The sequence below is a fragment of the Podarcis bocagei genome (genome assembly GCF_964188305.1).
Source record: "Podarcis bocagei genome assembly, chromosome: 9".
Lineage (NCBI taxonomy): Eukaryota > Metazoa > Chordata > Lepidosauria > Squamata > Lacertidae > Podarcis > Podarcis bocagei.
Genome location: NC_138134.1, coordinates 23,817,698 through 23,842,434, shown reverse-complemented (window position 1 = coordinate 23,842,434; position 24,737 = coordinate 23,817,698). Strand labels below are relative to the sequence as shown.

The following is a 24,737-nucleotide window of genomic DNA, read 5'->3' as shown; positions in this document are numbered from 1 at the left end:
GGGGTTACTCACTTGTCAATCACCTGTTTGTCATATGATATGCATTCACTCCATGGCTGCGAAGGAAGAATTTGGAGTGTACTCTTGAGCCGCCGATTATTCCTTTACCCAGCTTGAACCACTTGAATTCAAGCCATGGCTTGAAGGAAGAAGCAGATTTGCACTCTAAGTGCGCTCCCAAGTCTTCATTTGCAGGCCAAATTCAATGCTTTTCGAACTGCCTCCATTTTCTGTCAGCAAGCAGGGGGAAAGGTCAGCATGGCTTACCAAAAAATACTTTGGTGGGCCAACCTCTGAGGCCTAGCAGGCCTAATTAGCCCCATGGGCTCGAGGTTTCACACCGCTGCTTTCAGCTTGCTGAGGTCTCATTGACTAAGTCTTAACTTGACACTGGATTACACCCATTCCTTCCCCAAGCTATTTCAACTGTCAGCTTCTGCCTAGGAACACACATTTCCCAGGAAATCTGAAAACAACAGCAACACTTTTTTTTACATGTCCTACCTTTCTTTTGCGCAAAATGACTTGACCGTCCGTAGGCTCGTGTGTGGTCGTGTTGTTCTTTAAATCACTTATACATTCCACCAGGGACGTGCTTTTGATGCATTTGTCTTGAGCACAGGCAAAGCCATTTTCATCCAGAACATTTTCCTCCGATAGGAAACAAGAACCAGGTGATGGCACAAGAACATTTCTGGAGTCTGCAACAACTACATTTAGGTCACTACACGGACCAGGAGAAAATTCATCAAATAATTGACCACAGACTTCTTTTTCATTCCCATCTTTAGGAGCATTCGATTTTTCATGCCTCTGTGCAGCTACAATATCACAGGCCATCTTCTTCTCAGGAATTGTTTCTCCTGCATCTGGAGGCTCAGAGAAGTTTTCTTCTGAGGTCTCTTCATTTTCATTGGAGCTGTTGTAACAAAGTTCTAGTCTCTCTTCTCTGCTATCACAAATATATTCCTTCAGTGCTTTGGGATCTGTCTCATTATGAAGTTTCCCAACAGAATCCAAGGCATGACTGGAGTCTTCCTTTGCTTCCACACCTGGGTCCATCTTCATGAAGAGTCCTGCTCCTCCTTCTGACTGGTTCCTTTCAGCTGACCATTTTTCTTCAGGGTCACCAAGCTGGTGGTTGACTTTCTCCAAAGAGAGTTCTACGTCATTGTCCTTGGCATCATTATCACCACCAATGGAAACATTCACCAATGTTTCTGTGCTAGCCTCAAGGGAGGGGAATTCTTCTTCCTCTTGATGATTGTCATTTTCATCTACCTCTCTGGAAACATTACCAAGCAGCTTTGTGGGGAAACCTCCCAGTTCTCCACCATGACAGCAGTCCGGCAAGGAAGCACTTCTTTCTTTCTGGCTTTCGCTCCGAAGTCTGTCATTTTCCATACCTGCTTGCAAGTTGTCAGCTACTAGGCCATGCCTGCATAATATATTAGAATCAATAGACCCAAACGGCAAGCCCATCCATTGGGTCACGTGTTCTTCCCAGCTTCTTTTTCTGATTGCTAGAGACATGTCATAGTACTTTAGCAACAGGTTCCACAGTGTAATGCAAAGAGGGCCAGAGGAAACATTATGACTTCCATGAAATTCTCTGCAGGATGAAATGGTTTTACCTCTTGCATATCTTCTGTAAAAAGAAGAAGAAATAAATTATCGTTTCAATGTAAGTAACAGAAGCGCATCTAGCGGGGAGGGAAGTATGGAAAAGCAACAATAAGTGCATGAGTTACGAAGAGTTTAGAAAGATGTTTTGCAGAATAACTTTAATCATTTTCCAACAAAGGCAGAAGCTATAATCTAGCATAGCCTCCTTGCTGATTACTCCCTCAAATGAAGTAAACAGAATGCTATAAACAACTTTATGGGAACACAACAGGTTCCATAAGCCAAAATCTGACAATGAGTCTCTCATCACTGCCTCTGTCATGAGACAGCTATTTTCATGGGTTTAAAAGCCATTGGTCTTGTGAGTCTTCGTAGACAACACAAGTCCACATTTCCTATTCATGAAAATAACCAAGCACCACATTATTGTCAAAGGCTGAATTTCAGTGCCTGCCTTTTGAACTATTCATACATTCTAGAATATTCATTTATTTTGTTACATTGGTAAATTTAGACCCTAGGCTGAACATATTTAGAACTATTATCTTCGCTAATTATTTTTTAGAAGAATATTTCCAAGGACAGTTTAGTGTTCCCCAACTTACTTCACCACCACTATCAGAGAAGGCAGAAACATTTGACTGAGTAGATGGTTTTCTTAGAATAGGTGCCGGAGCTTTACAGATAGAGCTCAGCGACCAAACTATTTACAAGATCACTGGAAGGCTGTCTAAATGTGAGTTGTGTTCAGTTTGGGATATGCTTGAAACAGTCCCACACACATGAATATAAACATATAAAGTTGCCTTACAGTGAGTCCAGCATTGTCTACTTTGATTAGAAGGCCTCATTGATCCTACTAGCAGAGGTCCTTCTCAGGCTTGCTACTAGATGCTGAGGGCTGAAACCACAGCTATGGGATTTCCCTTATTGTCCCTTCTTGATTTTTTAAGTACAGCATGCTAACTAAAAGGGTACTGGTGGTCATGTGATGTTCCTTGAGCTAGAAGTGTAGTATGTCACTCTTAGAACCCATTCAGGCCACAATAGTTCAAGGACTGCTTCTCTCCCAATAAACTGTGATAATTATCTGAGGCCCTTCTTAATGTGGCTCATCCAAAAGAGGGTGGCAGCAGAAGAATGGGCCTTTTCTGCAGCGGCTCCCCATTTGTGGAATGCTCTTCCCAGGAAGTTTCACCTGGCACCTTCACTATACATGTTTAGGTGCCAGGCAACAACATTCCTCTTCAGCCAGGCCTTTGGCTAATTTATATTTTATGGCCTTTTAAATGTGGTTGTGGGAGGGAGGTTACTGTTTTGTTTTTGTGCTTCTATCCTGTTTTTTTATATCTTGTGAACCATTTTCAGATCTTCAGATGAAGGGTGGTATATAAATTTAATAAATGATGATGGTGACGATGATAATTCAGAATCCATTATACTACACATTTTACAGCACATTGGTAGTTGATGTGTGTTAGAATAATTCTCCTTATCATTTTATAGGACGATACTGTTGACTAAGGGTGGATCCACACACAGGGAAAAAACCGCTATAAATAAGTTAGAAATTAAATTGTTATAACAAAAGGGGGGAAAAAACCACTATGGAAAACCACAAAGAAATTTTATGTTGTTCTCCGGCACCAACTGGTGTTACATGTTTATTATGCATTCAAAATGCTGGGTTTTATTTTACTAATGTAGCTGAGTCCCAAGTTACTTCAGGACAAGAAAACTGACTCAGGGGTAATTTAATTGTTTGCATGGGCTTGTAGTCTATAGTAATTAAGTGAACCACCCATTGTTTTGTTCTGATTTCATGTTCCCAATCTCAGCTCTTCTGCTGTACAAAATAAAAGGTGACGTACAAATGATCCATTTAACGCCTGATTAATAGGCAGTTAGTGACTGGCCTTGTTCATCTGCTTAAAGCAGCTGTCTGTTGTAAACATGGATGAATGAAGTGGAGGACAGATAAAATCAGAGGTGAACAAACAAAGAACACAGTAAAAGATTCTGCAATTCTGTCCTAAGAAAGCCAGCGCATTATAATAATTCATAAATATAAATGGAGGGGGAAAAAATCCCAGCAAGCATTACACAGTCCTCTGGCCTGATTAATGGGTGTGAGGGTTTGATTAGCTGCTTGTGCGTGAAAACGTGCTCCCTCAGAGTTTGTGCGCCCCCACAAACCTCCGTGTGTGACGGAGCTCCTCAGACATGTCTGCTCTAGTCACTAGTAGAGTCCGACAGTGGCTGTCTGCGGAAGCGTTTCCAGCAAAGAAGTTCCTTAACGGAAACGCGTCTCCTGGACTCACGGCGTGACAGTTTCCTGCGAGGTATGGGTCTCCCTATGGGAGACTCCGATACCTCACCACTGTTCTCGCTGGAAGCCTCCCTGAGCCCTCCCTCCTGCTCGCATTCCCTCAGAGACCCACTCCTCCCCCTGCTGGTCCCTGCTTCAGCAGTTGAGTCTCTTTCATCCTGCCTGAGTCCCTCCACCACCTGATGCTCTGATGGCAGTTCCCTGACATCCACCTCCCCTCCAGGGCCCCCCTCACCCCCTCCCAATTCCTCCCCCCTGGGAGGTGAAGGGCTAAAACCCCGAAACGAATCTTCCTCATCTTCTGACGTCTCGAACAATTCTCTCCATCGATCGTCGTCCTGGCCAGCTGAATCCTCCTCCTCTTCAGAATCTGGGAACCCCTCCAACTCCTCTTCCTCGTCGGTGGTGGCAAAGTATTCCCTTCGGAACCTCGCTACAGGCTGAGGTTTACGTGGGAACCTCTGATGAAAAGTCTCTATTAAAACCTCGTCATTGACATCCTCTGCCCTAACCCAGGTGTTTTCCGACTCCGGTTCCCCTTCCCACATTACCAAATACTCTACTTGATCTCCCTTCCACCTGGAATCGAGGATCTCCGCTACATGGTAGCTGTGTTCCTTCTCCTCCATTGCTGGTCCCCTAGTGACCCTCCCCTCACTGTCTCCTCTATACGGTGACAGCAACGACCTGTGAAAAACTGGGTGCAGCTTCATGTGGTTCGGTAACCGGAGCCTGAAAGCCACTGGATTGACCTGCTGTATGACTTCAAACGGACCCAGCCTTTTGGGTCTTAATTTCTTACAACCTCCTTTGAATGGCAACCCTTGGGTTGACAGCCACACCTGGTCCCCCACCCTGATGCTTTCACCTTCCCTTCTGTTTTTGTCTGCTTGCCTCTTATATTCCTCCTTAGCCCTGTTTAAGTTGAGTTGGAGCTGGCGATGGATCGCTTCCATTTCTTCCACGAACTGTTCCGCAGCTGGAACGCTCCAGTTCTCCCCCTCCCCCCCTGGGAAGGCTCTGGGATGGCACCCGTGATTAGCCAAAAAGGGGCTCATCCCCGTGGACACGTTCTCTGCATTGTTGTAGGCAAATTCTGCCAACGCCAGCTTCTCCACCCAATCATTCTCTCTGTCATTAACATAACACCTCAAATATTGTTGGAGAACCCCATTTGCTCTTTCCGCCTGCCCGTTGGTTTCAGGATGACGGGCCGTCGAGAAATTAACCTCTACATGCAGTAAGCTCATGAGCTTCCTCCAGAACTGGAAGTAAATTGTTTCCCTCGGTCTGAAACCACCCTCAAGGGGGCGCCATGCAACCTAAACACATTCTCTACAAACAATTTGGCGGTTTCTTCTGCTGTAACCGCATGTGAGCAGGCTATGAAGTGGGCCATTTTAGTTAACAGGTCTACTACAACCATGATGGCTGTTTTCCCTCTAGACCTTGGCAGATCAGTCATGAAATCTATTGCCACTGCTTCCCACGGTCTCTCAGGTGTGGGCAGTGGTTCTAATAAACCAGCCGGCGCCTGCCTCTCCCCCTTGGCTCTTTGGCATTGTTCACACCCTCTCACATACTCCCGCACATCTTCCCTGACCTTGGGCCACCAAAATTCCCTGGTAACCAGCCACATGGTTTTGTGTTGCCCAAAGTGCCCTGCTGTGGGGCTATCGTGCAGCTGCTTGAGTACTTTCTCCCTCAATTCCCCTTCAGGTATGTATAACGCTCCCTTATAATACAATGCCCCATTTCTCTCCTCAAAACCACCGGGTTTGTCTTCCTCCCCTCTGAGATCCCTGAGTTTCCCCTGGGCGTATGCATCCTGCACCGTACCCTCTACCAATTCCCTTTGCCCCACCAAAGTCGCCCCACACACCCAGCGGTCCTCTGGAATGATATGGGTTTCTTCGGGTGCTCCCTCCCCCTCCAAATATTCAGGTTTGCGTGAGAGAGCGTCCGCCCTAACATTCTCTGGGCCTGGCACATAACAAATCTCAAAGTTAAATTTGGAGAACTCTTGGGCCCATCTCAACTGCCTTTGGTTGAGCACTCGCGCCGTTCTCCAGTACTCTAGATTTTTATGGTCCGTGCACACTTGCACTTTATGTTGTGCACCAACTAGCAGATGCCTCCATCTCCGGAACGCCTCATGAATAGCAAGCAGTTCTCGGTCGTACACCGTGTAGTTCCTCTCGGATTTGTTCAGCTTCCGCGAGAAGAAGGCACACGGACGCCACTCCGACTCCTCCTTCCCCGGCTGCAGAAGAAGCACCGCCCCTATGGCTCTGTCAGATGCATCTGTTTCAACCCTTAGCTTCTTTCGTAAATCCACATGCAGAAGTTGTTCTTCAGAGGCGAAGGCCCTTTTCAGTTCCTCAAACGCTCGCTCCGCCTCCGCCGTCCATACAAACTTCTTCTTACTGCTGAGACAGTCAGTGATGGGCGCCGTCAGATGGGCGAAGTTGCGGATGAACTTACGATAAAAGTTTCCAAACCCTAGGAACCTCTGCACATCCTTCTTGGTTTTGGGTGTTTTCCATTCCAGCACTGCCTGTACCTTGCCGGGATCCATGGCCAATCCCTTGTCTGACAGGCGGTACCCCAGGAATTCCACCTCCTTGGTATGGAACCGACACTTCTCCAGTTTGACCCACAGCCTGTTGGCTTGCAGTCTGCTCAACACTTCTCTGACGTCTCTCACATGTTGCTCCTCATTCTCAGAATACACCAACACATCATCTAGAAAGGCAACGCAATTCTTGTAGAGCAAAGGGCCCAGCACGTGGTTCATAAAAGATTGAAAACACGCGGAGCCTGCTTGTAATCCAAATGGCATAACGAGGTATTCAAACGCCCCCAAAGGGGTAAACATGGTGGTTTTCCATTCATCCCCTTTCCTTATGCGTATCAGGTTGTACGCCCCCCTTAGATCCAGCTTTGTGAAAATCTTTCCCTTCCTCACCATGGTCAAAATATCATCAATTCTGGGCATAGGGAACGCCACCGGTTCAGTCACTGCATTCAGCCGCCTAAAATCACATACAAGTCTCGGCTTGTCCGCATTTTTTTTGTCCACAAAGAACACTGGGCTCCCCCCTGCTGCTTTGGACTCTCTGATGAAGCCTCTCTTCAGGTTCTTGTCAATGAACCCTCGCAACTCCTGCATTTCCCTGTCTGACATGGCATACAACTTGCCCACGGGAAGCTGTGCTCCAGGGAGTAAATTGATCTGACAATCAAAGGGTCTATGAGGTGGTAGTTGGTCAGCTTCCTTCTCGCTGAACACGTCGCTGAGATCTGCATACTGTGGTGGTACCTTCACCTTCCCCATTACTTCAGTCCCTGCTAGGGTGGCTTGGGCCCCTACTGAACCCTTCTCCCCTTTGCAGTGTTCTAGGCAATGTGCTGAACCAAAGGACACCACTCTTTGATGCCAGCCAACCAGCGGATCATGTAGAGCTAGCCAGCTCATTCCCAAAATAATGGGAGCGCCTCCCAGGGTGGCCACATTAAACGCTATCAGTTCTGTGTGCCTTGCCACCCTCATTATCATTGGGACAGTCTGCAAGCGGACTCCTCCTCCCAACAACTCCCTGCCATCAATCGTGGTCACCTGCAGGGGGTTGCTTAAAGGGATGGTCTGTATCTGGTGTTCAGCAGCAAACTCCTTGCTCATAAAATTGCAGGAGCTGCCTGAGTCCAATAGCGCCTTTATTTTTAGGGGATGCCCATTCTGCAGCTCTAGCGACACTTCAATCACTAGAGCAGGTTGAGGAGCTTCTGGCACGGGCACTTTCACTGCTCTTTGGCCTGGCTGCAGTGCCCCAATTGTGGCAACCAGGCGTTGGCTTTTACCTGCTCCGCTCCCCCTTCTTCTCCCCCCTCAACAGCTCCCACCATCCCTTGCCATTCCTTCCTCTGGGGGCAGACTCTGGCAAAGTGGCCTGGCTGTTGGCAGAGATAGCATTTCCGGGGGCCCTTTCCCTCCTTCTTAGCTCCCTCGCTGGTTTTTGAAAATGCGCGCGCGCGCGCTGTTCCGATTTCCATCGGCTCTGCCGGCGGGAAAGCTGGCTCAGGAATGTCTGGAATGCGGAACTCCTTCCAACGTTCCCCTCTCCCTTCCCGCCTCTCCAAGGCTCTTGCCTCCTGCCGCGCTCCTATGGTCAGCGCAGATTTGGTCAGCTGATCCATAGACTCCGCCCTGGGGCTCCGTGCCAGCTCGTCTTTCACCCCCAAAGAAAGACCTTCTTCAAATAGCATTTGAACGGGTGCCGCCGATAAATCCCAACTCAGTCTGTGAATCAGCATGGTAAACTCAGTCCAATATTCACGGACAGATCGACTCCCCTGCTTACAAGCCATTAGCTGTCTGCGCACCACCCCTTCCTCAATATCGCTGGAAAACATGATATCCATTGCACGAAAGAACTTCATTGTGTCCTTTAGTATGTCATTGTGCGTTGCCATTAGGGGTCGAACCCAGTCTCTAGCCCCTTTCTCAAGATGCCCAATTACAAAAGCAACTCGCGATTCCTCATCAGGGAACTCATCGAACTGCACATTAAGGGCATATTGCATCTCTGTCCTAAAAGCATGGTAGTCCTTGGGGTCCCCCCCAAATTTCTGCACCAATCCTGGTACCTTTCTGGGGAATTGAGTGGCTCTCCCCTTCTTGTCTGCATCCTGAGCCCTTCTCTCCTCCAGCCTCGCCGTCTGCAGGGCCAGTTGAACCTCCAACGCTCGGTATCTATCTTCCAAGCTTGGACCAGCTCCAGCCCCTGCTCCTCCGGTTCCGGTTGGTTCGCTCATGATGCCTTCTCTTGCACAGGCAGCGTACAAAGACTGTCGGACTGCTGTGAGGGTTTGATTAGCTGCTTGTGCGTGAAAACGTGCTCCCTCAGAGTTTGTGCGCCCCCACAAACCTCCGTGTGTGACGGAGCTCCTCAGACATGTCTGCTCTAGTCACTAGTAGAGTCCGACAGTGGCTGTCTGCGGAAGCGTTTCCAGCAAAGAAGTTCCTTAACGGAAACGCGTCTCCTGGACTCACGGCGTGACAGTTTCCTGCGAGGTATGGGTCTCCCTATGGGAGACTCCGATACCTCACCACTGTTCTCGCTGGAAGCCTCCCTGAGCCCTCCCTCCTGCTCGCATTCCCTCAGAGACCCACTCCTCCCCCTGCTGGTCCCTGCTTCAGCAGTTGAGTCTCTTTCATCCTGCCTGAGTCCCTCCACCACCTGATGCTCTGATGGCAGTTCCCTGACAATGGGCCTTGGGTTGTTCCAGAAATTTTTCTGCAGGTCTTTGTGTTTCCGAGTGTCCCTGAGTTTGGAAGTCCCAGCACACTTGAATAATGATATCTTCAGCATGGAGGTGTCCTCTAGCAAGACAGGAGAAACAATTGCTGACTCTGTGGCCCAATTCATAGGCTATCCAAATAGCACGCATGCTGTTGGAAACTTGAATTGAATAGGGGCATATAAGGCTCCTCAACCAGGGAAGGTAGCGCATCTAGGAGAAGAAAAACTCAGGTCCTAAACCTCTTCTGCCTTGCAGGATATCTTTGGGAGAAGAAAAGGCTAAGGGGTAAACCAGAGGTCAGCAAACTTTTTCGGCAGAGGGCCGGTCCACTGTCCCTCAGACCTTGTGGGGGGCAGATTATATTTTTTTGGGGGAAATAACGAATTCATGTGCCCCACAAATAACCCAGAGATGCATTTTAAATAAAAGGACACATTCTACTCATGTAAAAACACGCTGATTCCCAGACCGTCCGCGGGTCGGATTTAGAAGGCGATTGGGCCGGATCTGGCCCTCTGGCCTTATAGTTTGCCTACCCATGGGGTAAACCCTACACAAATCCAGAGTGTAGTCACTAAGGCTGTTGGATGGCACCTCGTATGCCTCCTTCCAGCAACTCCTGAAGCGAAGCTTGCGCCAAACATATTGATCAGCTTTCCTTTGGACCACATCAGCAGCTCAGGGCCTCCATACATATTGCCCAGGCTTGCGCCCCAGGGAGGTCACTTCAGTTTGACATTTCCCTTGGAGGTGAACTCCATTGTCTCTCAAGACAGATGGATGCCAACAGCTTGTTGGAAACTTGATTTGTGCCAGTGCATTTACAATTACTCACATGTGAAGTGACACATGCCCCATTCGAGACAATATGAATCATGCCAAAGTAGCAAAATACATCCCAATCAGGGACCTCCCTAGCATGATTGACATCATCTGGAACGGCATGTGCCCATAGATGTACATATAAAGAGGTGTCTGTCTGCTTTGGGTTCATGATGGCAACCACATCACAAATGTCGCATGCAAAGGATGTCTGCTTATGGTTTGCGTGCCACCTTCTCATCTGCCTATCTTTCCAATGAGCCTCGTGTGATATGATGATCTGTGCCAAGCTTCTGAGTCATTAGAAGAGGCTGCTGTGCAGACTTATTATGGGATTTATGACAACACTATCATTCAGAATCATGTAAGCATAGGAAACAAACAACACAATGTCGCCAAAAAAAAATTGAGAAGCCTACCGAGTTATGATATTTTATCATAATAAATCATACATAACAATGAAATAATGCTTTGGAGCAGGGGTAGTTGACATGATGCTCTCCTAGTTTTCTGCAAAGTGATGTTTTCTCCTGGATTTTAGGGAAGTCAAATTGCATATTTGTAAAAAAAATAAATCAGATTTTCCTAAAAGAAGCTCAACAACTGGGTTGGTTTTCTTAAGAAAAGCTCAAATTTCCATTTCGCTTTATCTTCTTATGCAAACTGTTATCTTTCCCCTGCCTCTCCTTATTTGCAAGATGGTAAAGTACTACTGCCTTCCCTTGCAAGGTTATTGTAATGGTTAATGGAATTATATATGTGCATCACTTTGAAAACTCTGAGAGAGAAGAGTACATATATGTGTAATGCATCTATGTGCAGCCATGTATGTTAAAGTGTACGTGTAAAATGAGTGCATGTGGAAAAACAGATTCTATATGCCAGGACTATATCTATTTCTTCATGGCCCATTAGGTGAAAGGAAATAAAATGATGCCTTTTAAATGTATACACCATCAGAGGGGGACCTCCTTATTAAATAACAGCAACGACAATAAAGGAAATTTCTGGGTTGTAACATATTACAGGTTCAAGGAACAGCCACTTCTCCTTTTCACTCCCTACATAGGAACTGTCAGCACTTAGCATGGATCTGCTTATTGATTTCAGCAATAAAGAAGATTAACTACCGAGTTTGTTCTGGGTCATTTCAGTCTACCGAGGGAAGCTCCGATTGCACACCCGGACCACAAGGCTGTCCTGACAAATCACATGCCTGAAGGTATAAAAGGAGGCAGCCTGAAAGAATTGCAGAATTATAGCTGTGCAACTGAACCTCCATAAATTACGCCTTGACAAAGTGACTTTCACAACGGAGCGTCTGCATGCTCAGAGGCCTTTAACCTCCCTTTTAAGTCCAGCCTGCTCCCATTTCACAACCATATTTTCCACGTCTACAAAGCTGAAGAAGAGGACCCTGCATGCGGAAGGGTTAACAGAACTCACTGCCGGCTGCATGAGGATGAGGATGGTGAAACGAAACCTTCTCTCAAGGAAAGATGTAGCCAAAAAGGAGAAAAGAAAAAGGACCTGGTAAATAGGGAATGAGCAAAACTCATTTTTCCTATGCATGGCATAAGCTTGAAGAAATAACAGGGGATCCCGCTGAAATCTGCAGCTCTTGACAATGCATACATCATTTCATTTGTACACAGTATTCCATAGCAAAGCTATGCTCAAGGCAGCTTACAATATGAAAAGTAATAACTGCATAATTACAAACAAAGCAAAATTAGTAAAACAGCCATGACCCTGCCTCCAATAGGTTTATGACATGTCTTGACATCATTACGTTATGCATCTCCTCAACTCCATTTCACAGCTAGCAAGGTAGTGTTGCTGGGTAAATTCACATGGTAATGGCATTAAGACACGAGATAAGTCATGTTATGGAAAGGGAGGGGGAATTTGAATCAAGGCTGCCAGTACATGAAGCCCTGCTTTGTCCTTATAATGTATAATTTGGTGTGGAAAAAGCACCAGTGCCAGCCATATCTCAGAGGCAAGGGCATTCCCCAAATGGGGTACCACAACAGAAGCCTTCTGCATAAAACATAAATCCTGGAAGTGGGACATTGAGAAGAGCCTCCTTGGCAGATCAAGCAAGACAATATAATACTAATACTAATACTAATACTAATACTAATACTAATACTAATACTAATACTAATACTAATACTAATACTAATACTAATACTAATAATATACCCAGCCACTCTGGGCAGCTTCCAACAAAGTATTAAAATACAGTGGTCTTTTAAACATTAAAAGCTTCCCGAAACAGGGCTGCCTTCAGATGTCTTCTAAAAGTCTGGTGGTTGTTCTTTTCTTTGACATCTGGTGGGAGGGTGTTCCACAGGGCGGGTGCTTCAGGTATTTAGGACCCATGGTCATTCAAGGCTTTAAAAATCACCATCAGTGCCATAAATTCAGGGAAATGTGTTGGGCGCCATTGCAACTCCTTTCCATTGAGTCATATGGCTCTCACTGGCTGATCTGCTTCCTAACCTGGCTGCTGCATTTTGCGCTATTTGCAGCTTCCAAGTCCCTTCCAAGGGAAATTGTCACATTGTGCAAGTGGTGTTATATCTTGTTTGGCCCAGGGCTCAAACATTTGCTAACTCATGAAGCTCACTGGGTGATCTGGAGGCAACTCTTTGCACTTCAGCCTAATCTGTAGCACATGATTTGGGTACGGATTAAATCGGAAACTGCAGGTGTACTGCTAAATAAACCTTATCTACACTGGTAATTTAATAGCAAATTTAACACCTACCAGGCAAAGAGAGTTACTGTCTAAAATACTCCTGTTGTTTTCTTTTTCTTCTGTAAACTGAGTTTATGCTTCCAAGGAGATGGCTACATTCAAACATTGACCAGCTGCTGGACCCTTGCTAAATGCTGAAATAAATACCGTATTTTTTGCTCTATAAGACTCACTTTTCCCTCCTACAAAGTAAGGGGAAATGTGTGTGCATCTTATGGAGCAAATGCAGGCTGCGCAGCTATCCCAGAAGCCAGAACAGCAAGAGGGATTGCTGCTTTCACTGCACAGCGATCCCTCTTGCTGTTCTGGCTTCTGAGATTCAGAATATATTTTTTCTTGTTTTCCTCCTCCAAAAACTAGGTGCGTCTTGTGGTCTGGTGCATCTTATAGAGCGAAAAATACGGTAATTACGGTTAAATAGTTTCACACCCGAAGTGTCCATCAAGAGAAATTCAGCCCACTGCATAAACAAGTCAGTCAGCCAGACAACAGTAGCATGGTTCATTTTATTACATGCAGACAGGAAATATAAGGTAAGACAGGATAAACAATTCCCTAGAGGTTGACAGTGTGTCGGTGTCGAGTTTAAGGAGAATTTCTGGAAGCTCTAGTTCTGAAGTGACGTGCCGCACAGTCTTCCACATTCATGCACGCCCATGTGGTCAAAGGTCAAGAACAGGAGAGTGGCGAATGTGTTATTTCCATCTTGATTAAATACATATATTTATATATACGTGGGCAACAGAGCTCTGTTTTCATTTTTGGATGTAGAGCTTCCACGGCAATGCATTTATTTGACATTGCAATAGCTCATGTTTCTAACTGGGTAGCCGATAGAAAGATAAAACTGGAGAGTCATATTTCATTTTAAAATAATGAAAACAGGATAGATTAAGGGGTTGAGCCTATGTTTCCCAGCAGAACAGCTGAGGGACCATAGGCTGCAAAGGAATAGCTGCTCAAATGGTGGAGAGGGAGATGGGATCGCATGCCTACTGCTGGAGTCTTCCCAGTGAGGTAGTGGAAAGCTCCCCTCCTATCACTGCCCTGTTGGTGGTGGGAGGCGTATCAGGGAGCCTGTTTACCTGCATGATCCAGAATCCCTGCATTATCCTGAGACACACCAAAACGGGCCCCAGAACAGCACTAGCTTTTGAGATGGTGCAGTTTGCTTCCACTCTGTGGGCTAAAAGCAGAGAGGAGCCAGGGACAAACATGCAACCCCTTGCCAACATGTGCTTGGAATCTTGTTCATTATTCCAGGTGTCATAAGAAAGCTGCAGAGATAGTGCGGGATAGTGCGCACTAAATGATCTCTTTCAGCTTCTGCCTTCTGGAAGAAGGTACAGGGTTATAAAGACTAGGACTAGCCGCCTGAGAAACAGTTTCTATCCAAATGCGATTTTGGTTTTAAAGGCAGTGTAAGGTAGTCTCTATGGGAGTAAAGGTAAAGGGACCCCTATCCATTAGGTTCAGTCATGACTGACTCTGGGGTTGCGGTGCTCATCTCACTTTATTGGCCGAGGGAGCCAGCATGACTAAGCCGCTTCTGGCGAACCAGAGCAGTGCACGAAAACGCCGTTTACCTTCCCACCAGAGCGATACCTATTTATCTACTTGCACTTTGTGCTTTCGAACTGCTAGGTTGGCAGGAGCAGGGACCAAGCAATGGGAGCTCACCCCGTCGTGGGGATTTGAACCACCGACCTTCTGATCAGCAAGTCCTAGGCTCTGTGGTTTAACCCACAGCACCACCTGCGTCCCTTCTATGGGACATATGGTCTATAGGAGTATATTGTATTTAATTATGGGGTATCAGAGTTTTTAGGGGGTTAACCAGGCTGGGATAGCTGGGATAGCAGGCTTGTTGGTTTTTGAATGTCTGGTGTAGATTGTGTTGTTCTGTATGGGACAATGACAATAAAGATTATCGTATTGTATCGTATCGGAAGTGTGTTCATTATTGGAGACACACTTAGAATCTCCTTTCTGAAATTCCCTCTTTGATGGAGATAGTGCACACAGGGGTGTTGTGGGTGGGTGAGGCTTGAAAGAGCACCCCTTCCTCATCTCCACTTCTCTCTCCCCCCCCCCCACACATTCATACTAATACCTGCCTAGAGCTTGGATCATCAAACTCTCTCAAACTCATAAAACTGTTTATGGAGCATTCACCCTGATTTGCTTGTACAATGCTGACATCAAAGCTAGATTTTATATCTGGTCTTTATTAAGCATTCATTCTGATTGGTTTGGGGGATGGTCATATGACAATGAGCAGCCTTCATCTTGATTTGCTTGCAAGGTGTTTAAACACTGCTTCCCGTTAGCCCATAGTTGTGCACAGCACGTTTCATTAGGGTCTGCACCCAGGGAATTAAATTAAATGACAACACCATTCTCACCACGCAGCCCAACAAAGAGAATCAGTGCAAGGCAGGAGAAAAGCAGACTAAGAGATACGTATGTGCACACACATACACACCAAGGGGGAGGGGATAAAAATAAGGGGTGGAGCCAGAGGCACACACCCCAAGAGACCCCAGCCAATCAGCTCATCCCATACACATCCTTCCCCTGGTTGTTACCTACACTTTATAGCTTCTGAGTCATCTCTGAGGCAAGACCCCAGACTGACTCTGCACCTCTTCCTCAGCAAAGGCAGAGACTGAGAGAAACACCCCCCCCACACACACACACTGTGTGCATGCGTCTGGAGAACAAGCTCCCCACTGTTGCTGGCGCTGCGATTCCTGCCACACACAAAAATCATAGCCACCTTGGGAGTGGGAGTCCTCCCAGTTGCCAGTGTGAAAACATCTACGGAGCCTGCAGCCACTTTTTGTGGGAAAAGCATTAGGGGGTGCCTGGGCACACTCAGCACACCCTATAGGGGAGCAGAGCACTTTAATCCATCCATCTGTGCAAATCAAAAGTTCTGGTTTGTGCTTCAATTGCTCCTTCAAAATAGCGATAGTCTTGGAAATCCCCTAAATCCATCAACTGTGGCGAATGCTTGTGTTTCCTAATGTGTGGGAAGAACCACACTATGCATTTAAAGCACACCCAGAGCACATTTAAAGCGTGTGACTTTCCCCAAAGAAACCTAGGAACTCACAGAGATACAATTCCCAGTACCCTTAACAAACTAACAAAACTATATATATATTATTATTTCACCAGTTTCTATAGGAACTCAGTTAGGACTAAAGCTGACTCTGTAGCTACAAGTTCATTTGAATTTCTATCAAGGTAAAAGCACTTAGAAGACGCTGGCCACAACGTATTCCAAAAGAAATACTAAATCATAACCGAATGGTAAAAGCTCGCGCCTGCATGTGCCCAGTTGCTGAAATCAATTTATTTGTGTGCGCTTCCTAAATCTGTACTTATTTAGGCATATACTTCCTAAACTTGTACAATGTGGTCTTATGATGCACCAAGGAACTGAAATCTTGCTGACAACTGTTGTCATCACTTTTGTTGACTTGACGTTGAAAATGGCTCCACTGGTAGCATGGGTGGGAGAGAACTGCACTACACATCATTACCGAAAACACTATTGACATTTGGTTCTCAAATATTTCTGTTGCGTGTATTCCAGAGAGGGCAAGAATGTATTCACAGCATTTATACTAACAGCTAAACCTTTTAATAAAACCAATTTGAAGTAACTCATTACTGAAAACAGTTGCCAAAATGGACTTCGCTGCTTCGTGGAGATGAGGCTTAAGCTAACATTTCCAGTAAGGAAGGCCAGAATTCCCCATTTCCATGCAAGTGAAGAAATGCTGATGCCTGGGAACTTTGCGAAACGGAATGCCGCTATGGGAGGACATAGTCGATGGAAAATGTTGTTTGGGTGAAATTAGCCCTTTAAGCATTTCTGCCGCATCTACATATACATTACTGCTACTTATACATATTATTTTGTTTTTAAGCAGTTAAATCAATTTTTATTAAATGAGGAAGTCACTTTTAAGACTATTAAAAATTATATTATATGTGTGTGTGTGTGTATTTAGAAAGAAAACAGTGAGAATGCCAACAGTTGTCAGCTGAATACATCATGCTACTTATACATATCCATACTCTCCAAGTGCCCCAATTTTCCATGGATAGTACAGGAATTCTGAAATAAAATTGGGATTAATGGGTTTTCTCAGGATGGTGGAGAATGTGTGTACTGAGCCCTGTTGGTGTGTGGTGGTGGAAACAGAAAGTAGGGGGTTGAGGAGGGACAGTTGGAGTGGAGTGAGAAATGTCCCTATTTTCATCTGAGGAACGTTGGAGACTATGCATACAAAGCCATATGGGCCCTTTCCTTCTGCCCTGTAACAATAGTCAATTTGCTCCTGTCGTTGTTGCTGTTTAGTCATTTAGTCATGTCCGACTCTTTGTGACCCCAATTTGCTCCTAGTGCTAGCAATTCCCAAACCTCTATGCTACAGCCACCGGCTTGTTTTGAATGTATTGCTAATTCATAGTTTAGCATTACATACATGAGCCTGCTCCCTATGGGCTGAGCCATGATCAGGGCCAGCTAGAGACACTTTGGTACCTGAGGCAAAACACAAAATGGGAAGTAGGGGTGAGCGGAAGATCTACATCAGAAACAAGGATAGCGGGAGACCAGCAGTGCTTCCTGTTCATCAAGAGGCCATTGTAGAGAAACATTGTGGGAAGCTTCTGAGGAGGCAGCAGATCCACCAATCTCCAAGCACTGCAGCTATTGCTGCCTCCTTGTCAGCAGCAGTGGCTGATGCATTCCCTGGAGGTCAGATCTGCTGCCTCTGTGGATCCTGCTACCTGAGGCAGTTGCCTCACCTTCCCTCATGGCTAGCTTGGCCATGCTTGGGTGGGGAGGAAACAGAAGCGGGGAACCAGGTTCTGTGGGAAACAGTTAGTGGTCAGGACTGAAGTCAGAACCGTAGGGCAAACCAGGAGGGATGGTTGAGAAGCAACCCAAGAGCCCAGAATTCGAGAACATGGGAACATGCCAGAGGTCAGGAAGACCGTGTTCAAGCAAGGCTCATCTGGAACAAGAAGCATTTTTACAATATTTCTGATGGCCTGGATGGGTGGAGTAAATCCAAAGTCTGAATGTACTTCTCTGAGAAACTGCCACCTGCATTTCAATGACCCAGGGGACTGCACACAAATCCAGCAACATCCAGCAATCCCCCCCCTCCTTTCCTCTGGGTGTGGCCGTGAGCAGGAGATTGGAAGCATCTGCTTCCACCCTTGTCAGAACTGGAAACTGTGGTTAGTTAGTTACAGTTTATCTCAACCATTCAGAATCAGAAAGCTTGGGTTGATCTTGGCTTGTTTGTTGAAAGCATAGTTGGACAAACCATTGGACTAAACAACAGAGTTAGTTGAAAATGGAATGCTTCTATTCTCCCCATCATAGCTGCTCCAGAAGACGGGGCAGGAAGTGGAAAATGTCTGAGCATCAGGGTTGTTCACATAGCACTCAGCTGAGCAAACACAGGGATGAGGAGAGACTTGCTACCAAGGACTGTCCTTGCAAGGGAAAGACTATTTGCCCATTTAATCTTATTAACTCTGTATGAGGGGAAAGGTGCATCTAGTGTCAAGGGAGGGAGCACATATCCATTAAATGCAGATAATTTCATATCAATGCCATTTATGATATAGGTAAGTGCTATTGTGAGAGAGCAGGACCTTTTCCATGATCACATTCTTTTCTTGTAAAGAGCTACATGAGCGCTTATCCATTAGAAAGTAAAATAAAAATAAGAACCCAAACTTAAAAGCATTTGATATGGCAGGGTCTTGACCACAGCCATGCAAATGCATGGGATGGTTGCAGATGGAGGTGAGAACCACAATTAACCAACAATCTCCAAATACAGTGTGTGTGTGTATCCTGAACAGTTATCATTGAACTGGAGGAGGGATGAAGTTGGCACCCCTGTAATCACAGGGGGCTAACTATTTCCTCGCAACAACGACTCATATCAACATATGAGACTGCTTTAAACTGAGAAGCTTTGGCCCACTTAACCTAATAAGATTAACTGACAGTGACTCTCCAAAGTATTAACCTTTCCAGCTTTATGATCTGAGATTCTTTTCACTACTTCAGGCAAAGAATAGAATCATCCCCTTGATCAATTGTCCTGAACCCATGGCCTACCTGGTGGAAAGTCAATATTTCAAGTCCACAGCCCAGGTTCAATACACATGTCCAAAGTCCAAAACCAAAGCACAGTCCCGCAGAGATCCTGGAGTAACCAAGCTGATGTCCATCAACAGGGGCAAGTTGAGCAGACATAGCATCTCATCCCTGCTGTCCTTTTGTATTTTACATCTGGACTTGACGAGGCATGTGACCCTCACCTGTTCCAAGCCTACTCCAGCTAAGCAGGCATGGCCAAACTTGGCCCTCCAGCTGTTTTAGGACTACAATTCCTATCATCCCTGACCACTGGTCCTGTTAGCTAGGGATGATGGGAGTTGTAGTCCAAAAACAGCTGGAGGGCCAAGTTTGGCCATGCCTGATCTAAGGAACCACACCCCTCTTCTCAGAGCTAGTGAGCCCCACCTGGCCAGCTAGGGAGCTGGGCTATGGACCCTTGCCTGCCTCAGCCTCCTGGGCAACCCTCCCACTGCTCCCTACACCATGTTTGTGGGGACAGAGGCCTCTCTGGCTCTGGTGATGGGTCCTGCTTCTCTGGTTCCTGTGCATCATCCCCTTGTCATCCTCTGTCACCCTGTCACCCTACACCAACCTCTCCTTCCCCAACCCCAGCTTGCCCTGGTGAGTCCCAGTCCTGTCTACACCCCTCACCGGGATCCTCCTCCTCCTCCTCTTCCTCCCAGTTCTTCTAGTTCATCATCTAGTGGCATCAATGCAGGACATCCAGAGTTAGAGCACCCACAAACTGATGGCTTTCTAGCACCTCCTTGAAGATCCCAATGAGGGGAGCCACCAGGCCTCTAGCCAATGGGTTCCAGTATTCAACTGCTCTTCTCATTAAGAGGTCTCACCTCATGTTCATCTGAAATCTGCCATCCTGTATCTTAAGCCCTGCTCTCGAGGCTCACAGAGAAACAAGTCTTTGCTCTCTTCTGTGCAACAGTCTGTCAGGTATTTGAAGAGTGCTATCAGGTCTCTCATCAATCTTCTCTTCCCCAGGTTTAACATATCCCATCCCTTCAATCTTTTCTCATAGGACATATATCCCATATGGCTGAAGAAGGATATAGACAAACTGATTCAGAGGTTGGCAGAGCAGATGATGGTTGACCATCTTCTCTGCTAACTTCTGAATCAGTTTGTCTATACCCATCTTCAATGCAGAACTAGAACTTTAGTATGAAACAAAATTTAAAAAAATCCTTCCAGTAGCACCTTAGAGACCAACTAAGTTTGTTATGGGTATGAGCTTTTGTGTGCATGCACACTTCTTCAGATATACTGAAACAGAAGTCACCAGACCCGTAGGTTTACCACACCTATCAGTCAATCACCCATTCCCACCACCCTTCTGAGCAATACCCCTCCTCACCTTCTCACTATATATAAGCTACTGGAATGATTTTTTTGTTTTTGTTTTGACTATGGCATACCAGCACGGCTACCTACCTGTAACTAGAACTTTAGTACTTGAGTCAACTAAATAGTTGTGCTAGTGAAAGCCAGTGCAGAGTCCCAGTAGTACCCAGCTCTTCCACCACATGCCCCTGCCCCTCAACTGGCTTGGAATGCGTGTGGAAGATTCTCCAGAACAGCACATAGGGGAGTAGAGGGGAGATTGTTCTATCAGGCAAACAGGATCTGTTTCCATGACACTGAATTCAACCCACAGACTGAACCAACCATTTTTACACATTCTACAGAGAAAGCTCCCACGATTCAGGCCTGTGTCGAGATAATGCCAAAATAATTCAGATTTGGCCTCAAGGAAATCCAAATTGCACATTCAAAATAAATTACACAAGCTAAGTACATTGGCATGCCTCCACTGGTTACAATTTACAATTATGATTTATCTGGCTTACAATATGAAAGATGTCTGAAACATACTAGCAGAATAGCAGAATACATGAAGGGAATGGAGAAAGGAAAAGATGTGGAGAATAGGTACAGGTGGACACACACAAAAAGAACAGCCGTCATCACAGTTCAGCGGAATGGTAGTTTTATGCAACTGAAGATTCACCAGTTCCATCCCAAAGGTTCACAATTCCGTTGTGCGAAACTGTAATGTATCCTTAAGACTACAGCGAACTCATTCAAACATGAATGCACTTGTTCCTCTGTGAGCCCTAAATCCTAAGCCCTAAACTGTCTTGGTCAACTAGGATTTGGACTAGGAACCTTCTGGCTTGCATGCAGATGGTTTTCGTGGTGTCCAGCGCAAGGCTGCAGATAGAAGGACATAGAAAACACGATTCATATCAAGTGAATGAGGAAGTTGCTGCCCGTGCCAACCTATGTGTTCATTGGATTATCTAAGTCCCACACAACTTGCAACCAACCCAGGGTGCCATCCTAGGCAAGTGGCAGAAGCATAACCCACAACAACTAGCATGCGGCAGAGTTTGACTCAGTGAGTCACATTGCTTAGCCCTGGACTATCCCAGGCATAGGATCACAGGGAACTGCCTTACACCAAGTCAGACCATTGGTTCATCTAGCTCATCATTGTCTTCACAATGTTCTATGATGCTGGAGCTATACACTACTTAATACCAAGAACACTTGATAGGCTGGAGAAGAGTAACAAAGCTCAGGGTCACAGAAGGAAGAGAAAAGTGATGATCCCACCCACCCACTTTGGATCTGGCCCTGGTCCACATTGGCTTTAGCCCCACCCAGTGTTTGCAACCCCCTCCCCGCAATATTTCCTCTGATGCAATGCAGCATTGACAGAAAAAAAATGTTCTTCACCTGGTTCATGCAGTGGTCTAATAGCCAATACTGTTTGACCGTGGAATCCCATGTGTATCTTCCCAGAGTTCAATGGGACTTACTCCTAGGTAAGTATTTTCTCTTCCTTCTGCAGCCTTAATGTTCAGGGAGTAATACATTTTCTGCCCATATTAAGCAAACAGGGGCATGGGATACGAGGGGCATTATTACCCAGACCTTTCATCTGCCTTTAAATGCCAGTGTTATGGTCTGAAGCTTCTTCCAGCAATTCAGCTAATGCTATATGATATACTAACACTTTATCAATCCAGTCTACATCATTGATTAGGAGTCTTGTGTGTATTTCCTGTGTGGCTCCAGTTTATACATGCTGTGCAATATTGGTTTTGTAGTGGTTTCACATAAAAAGTTGATATGGAACAACTTTCTGCCCTTTGAAAGAATTCACACAGAGTCCTGAATCAAAACTTTAAGCTGCATTAGAGGCAATATCATCTCTATGACAATTGTTCCTTTCCTTAAAACGAAGGGATATATGATCACAAAACATTTTCTTATTTCTAGTTAATATGCATCTGACAATTGATGCTTCTTGATTGATACATTTGGTAACTTCATGCCCAGCCATTCTCATTTCAAGTATCCCTATATCACAAAATTCTCTGGGACCAAGCCCAAGAGAGATACGGCTGATATAAACCAGCGTATTCACATAAGGGAGATGTGGTTTTCAGCCGGGTGCTGATTTTTGCCTATTGATCATGAAGGTAATGAGAAGATTTAGGCACATTTCTTGATTTTGTAGCCTTTGCAAAACACACAAGTCAATCCCTTCCAAGCGTCATTTGTATAAACAGATACTTCAGCATATCGTTTGCATCTTTACAAAGGAAACCTTAGAGAGCAAAGTTTTGCTTCAGAGCTTGCATACAGAATACTTAAAAGACACAGCCGGCATGCAATCATCCACTTACTGCGACTTTTTTCATCCCAGTTACACTGTTCGAATCTTCAGTGCAGAAAGCTTCACTACTGAGCAGTGGCATTTTGTTTAACCGATTCCAGAAAATGTCTGTATATCTCAAATAAGCTTTATTCCCTCCCCCCCCAAAAAAAAAGAATTTAAAAAGAAGCCTTCCAGGTTTACCTCACAGAGATGGCAAGAAGGTAGAAGTAGCCAGAATTACTTCTCTAAATACTTTGCCTGTGTATACAGAAAGAGAGGGAAGGGGTGGGAACCCAAAATCCGACTCAACCTCCACTAAGCATAAAGTTCAGATTTCATTGCTGAGATCATTGCTCTATTCTCAGCACTTTTGCTCTATATGTGTGATTCTGACCGAAACACGTTCTGCAGCTGGAGGGAGCCTTGTCTAAGTGGAATTCTACCAAGCTTTCCCTAGTTACTTCTGTCTACTAAATGCAGACTGATGTTTTGTGAGACGGGGGCCTCACAGAACCAGGCCCAGATTGCTTGGAAAGTATTTCCTGCTGTTGAGTAGTAGGCATGTGAAACAGAGAGAGAGACAGAGAGAGAGAGAGAGAGAGAGAGAGAGAGGAGAAAATCCCGAAACAGTGCACAATAAAACTCTGATTTGAGATAGGACCCTGTTCCCTAATTTGTGGCAATTCCCACATTAATGCACACATTCATATGAATTTCATTGGCTCCACTCTCACCCCCACCATGCCAACCGCAAGCACAACTCTGAAAGCAGTTCAGATTTTTGTTTTACTCTCTTGAGCAACAAACAAGCAAATGGCTGGGAAAGTTGGCTTCAGCTAATATACTGCAACTCTTCAAAGGCAGTTTTTCTTTAGAGTATCAAGCAAGTAATCACCAGCACAAGAACGAGGCACGAGGTGGAAAGGGCAAGAAAGATGCAAGATGCAGGGAGAGTAAAATACGCAAATAAAAGGTAAAGGCAAAGTTTTGCCAGTGAGCATTTTAACCAATGAGAGGTATGAGAACAGAGAGCCATTTGCATATAAAGGCAACAGTGCGCATAGGGAGAGAGAGATAAACACAAGACATTACCTCTACGGAGAATTCTCCAGAGTGTCAGAGATTCAGGGCTGTGAAAGCATGAGGACAGACTCCATCTTGATCATATTAGTACTCAGCTGACATAAAACACTTGTAACTATGCTTTCCCAGTTTGACAGGGTGCCTGAATCATATCTCTGGAGCAGCCCACAGAATCTACATCCTCTATTCTGTACAGATTTGGTGAAGCTATCTGCTGTTTATCTTTTCTGCTTTCTTCTGCCTCCTCTGAATGATTTCCTCCCAGTTGCTCCAGCCTGGGAACTTGGACTGCCATTTGGTTTTGATTAAAACCAGACAGACAGCTCTGTAAAAATTTGAGAGTAAGCTAATGGAAAGCACTGGCATGGCTTTAATTAGAGTATCAATTAATAATAAATGTTAACTATTCACATAACAAATGCTACCAGAGCTCTTGAGGTAATTTCTAAGGAGCATAATAACTTATGTTATTTTAGGTTGTCGTGTGTTTTTTAAAAAAACCTCAGACCTGCTTTTTAAAAAAAAAATTAAGCTCTAGCAACAAGAATCAAAGAGGCAAGTTCTCTTAAGGAATGCCAAACAGTATGACAGAGCTGTGTTGGCTGATTTGCTTGTAATTTGGAAGAAGTGCTGATGCTGAGTTTTATTAAGTTTTTGAGGCTACACAAAGTATGCACTCTGTTGACTCACTTACGGTGTACCAAAACTAATTTTATAGGTATTTGGGGGATAGAAACATAGGAAACTGCCTTATACTGAGTCAGGCACACTGGTCCATCTAATACTGTCTACACTGGTTGGCAGCAGAGTTTCAGACTGGTAGTCACTCCCAACTCTATATGGAGATACCAGGGTTTGAACCTGTGACCTTCTGCATGCAAGGCTGAGGCATTACCACTGAGCTATTGATCAAGGCTATGCTTCGTTATTTTATTTAAGCACTCAGCTCAGGTGC

General features: G+C 45.3%; 1 protein-coding gene across 5 annotated transcripts in view; it reads right to left on the bottom strand.

Annotated features, from left to right (window-relative positions):
- DLC1 (DLC1 Rho GTPase activating protein) overlaps positions 1 to 24,036 on the bottom strand; it is a 262,539-nt gene extending 238,503 nt beyond the window's left edge. For 3 of the 5 annotated variants that reach the window (XM_081208657.1, XM_081208660.1, XM_081208661.1), the window contains exons 1-2: positions 23,792 to 24,036; positions 505 to 1,648 (exon numbers count right to left, since the gene is read on the bottom strand). In XM_081208657.1, coding sequence (XP_081064783.1) covers positions 505 to 1,533 — 1,029 coding nt within the window. In that variant the 5' untranslated portion in view covers positions 1,534 to 1,648; positions 23,792 to 24,036. Of the gene's footprint in view, positions 1 to 504; positions 1,649 to 22,727; positions 22,880 to 22,900; positions 23,283 to 23,791 lie in introns of those variants that run through there. The other 2 variants (XM_081208659.1, XM_081208658.1) reach the window with 2 other exon arrangements.
- Positions 24,037 to 24,737: the final 701 nt, after the last annotated feature.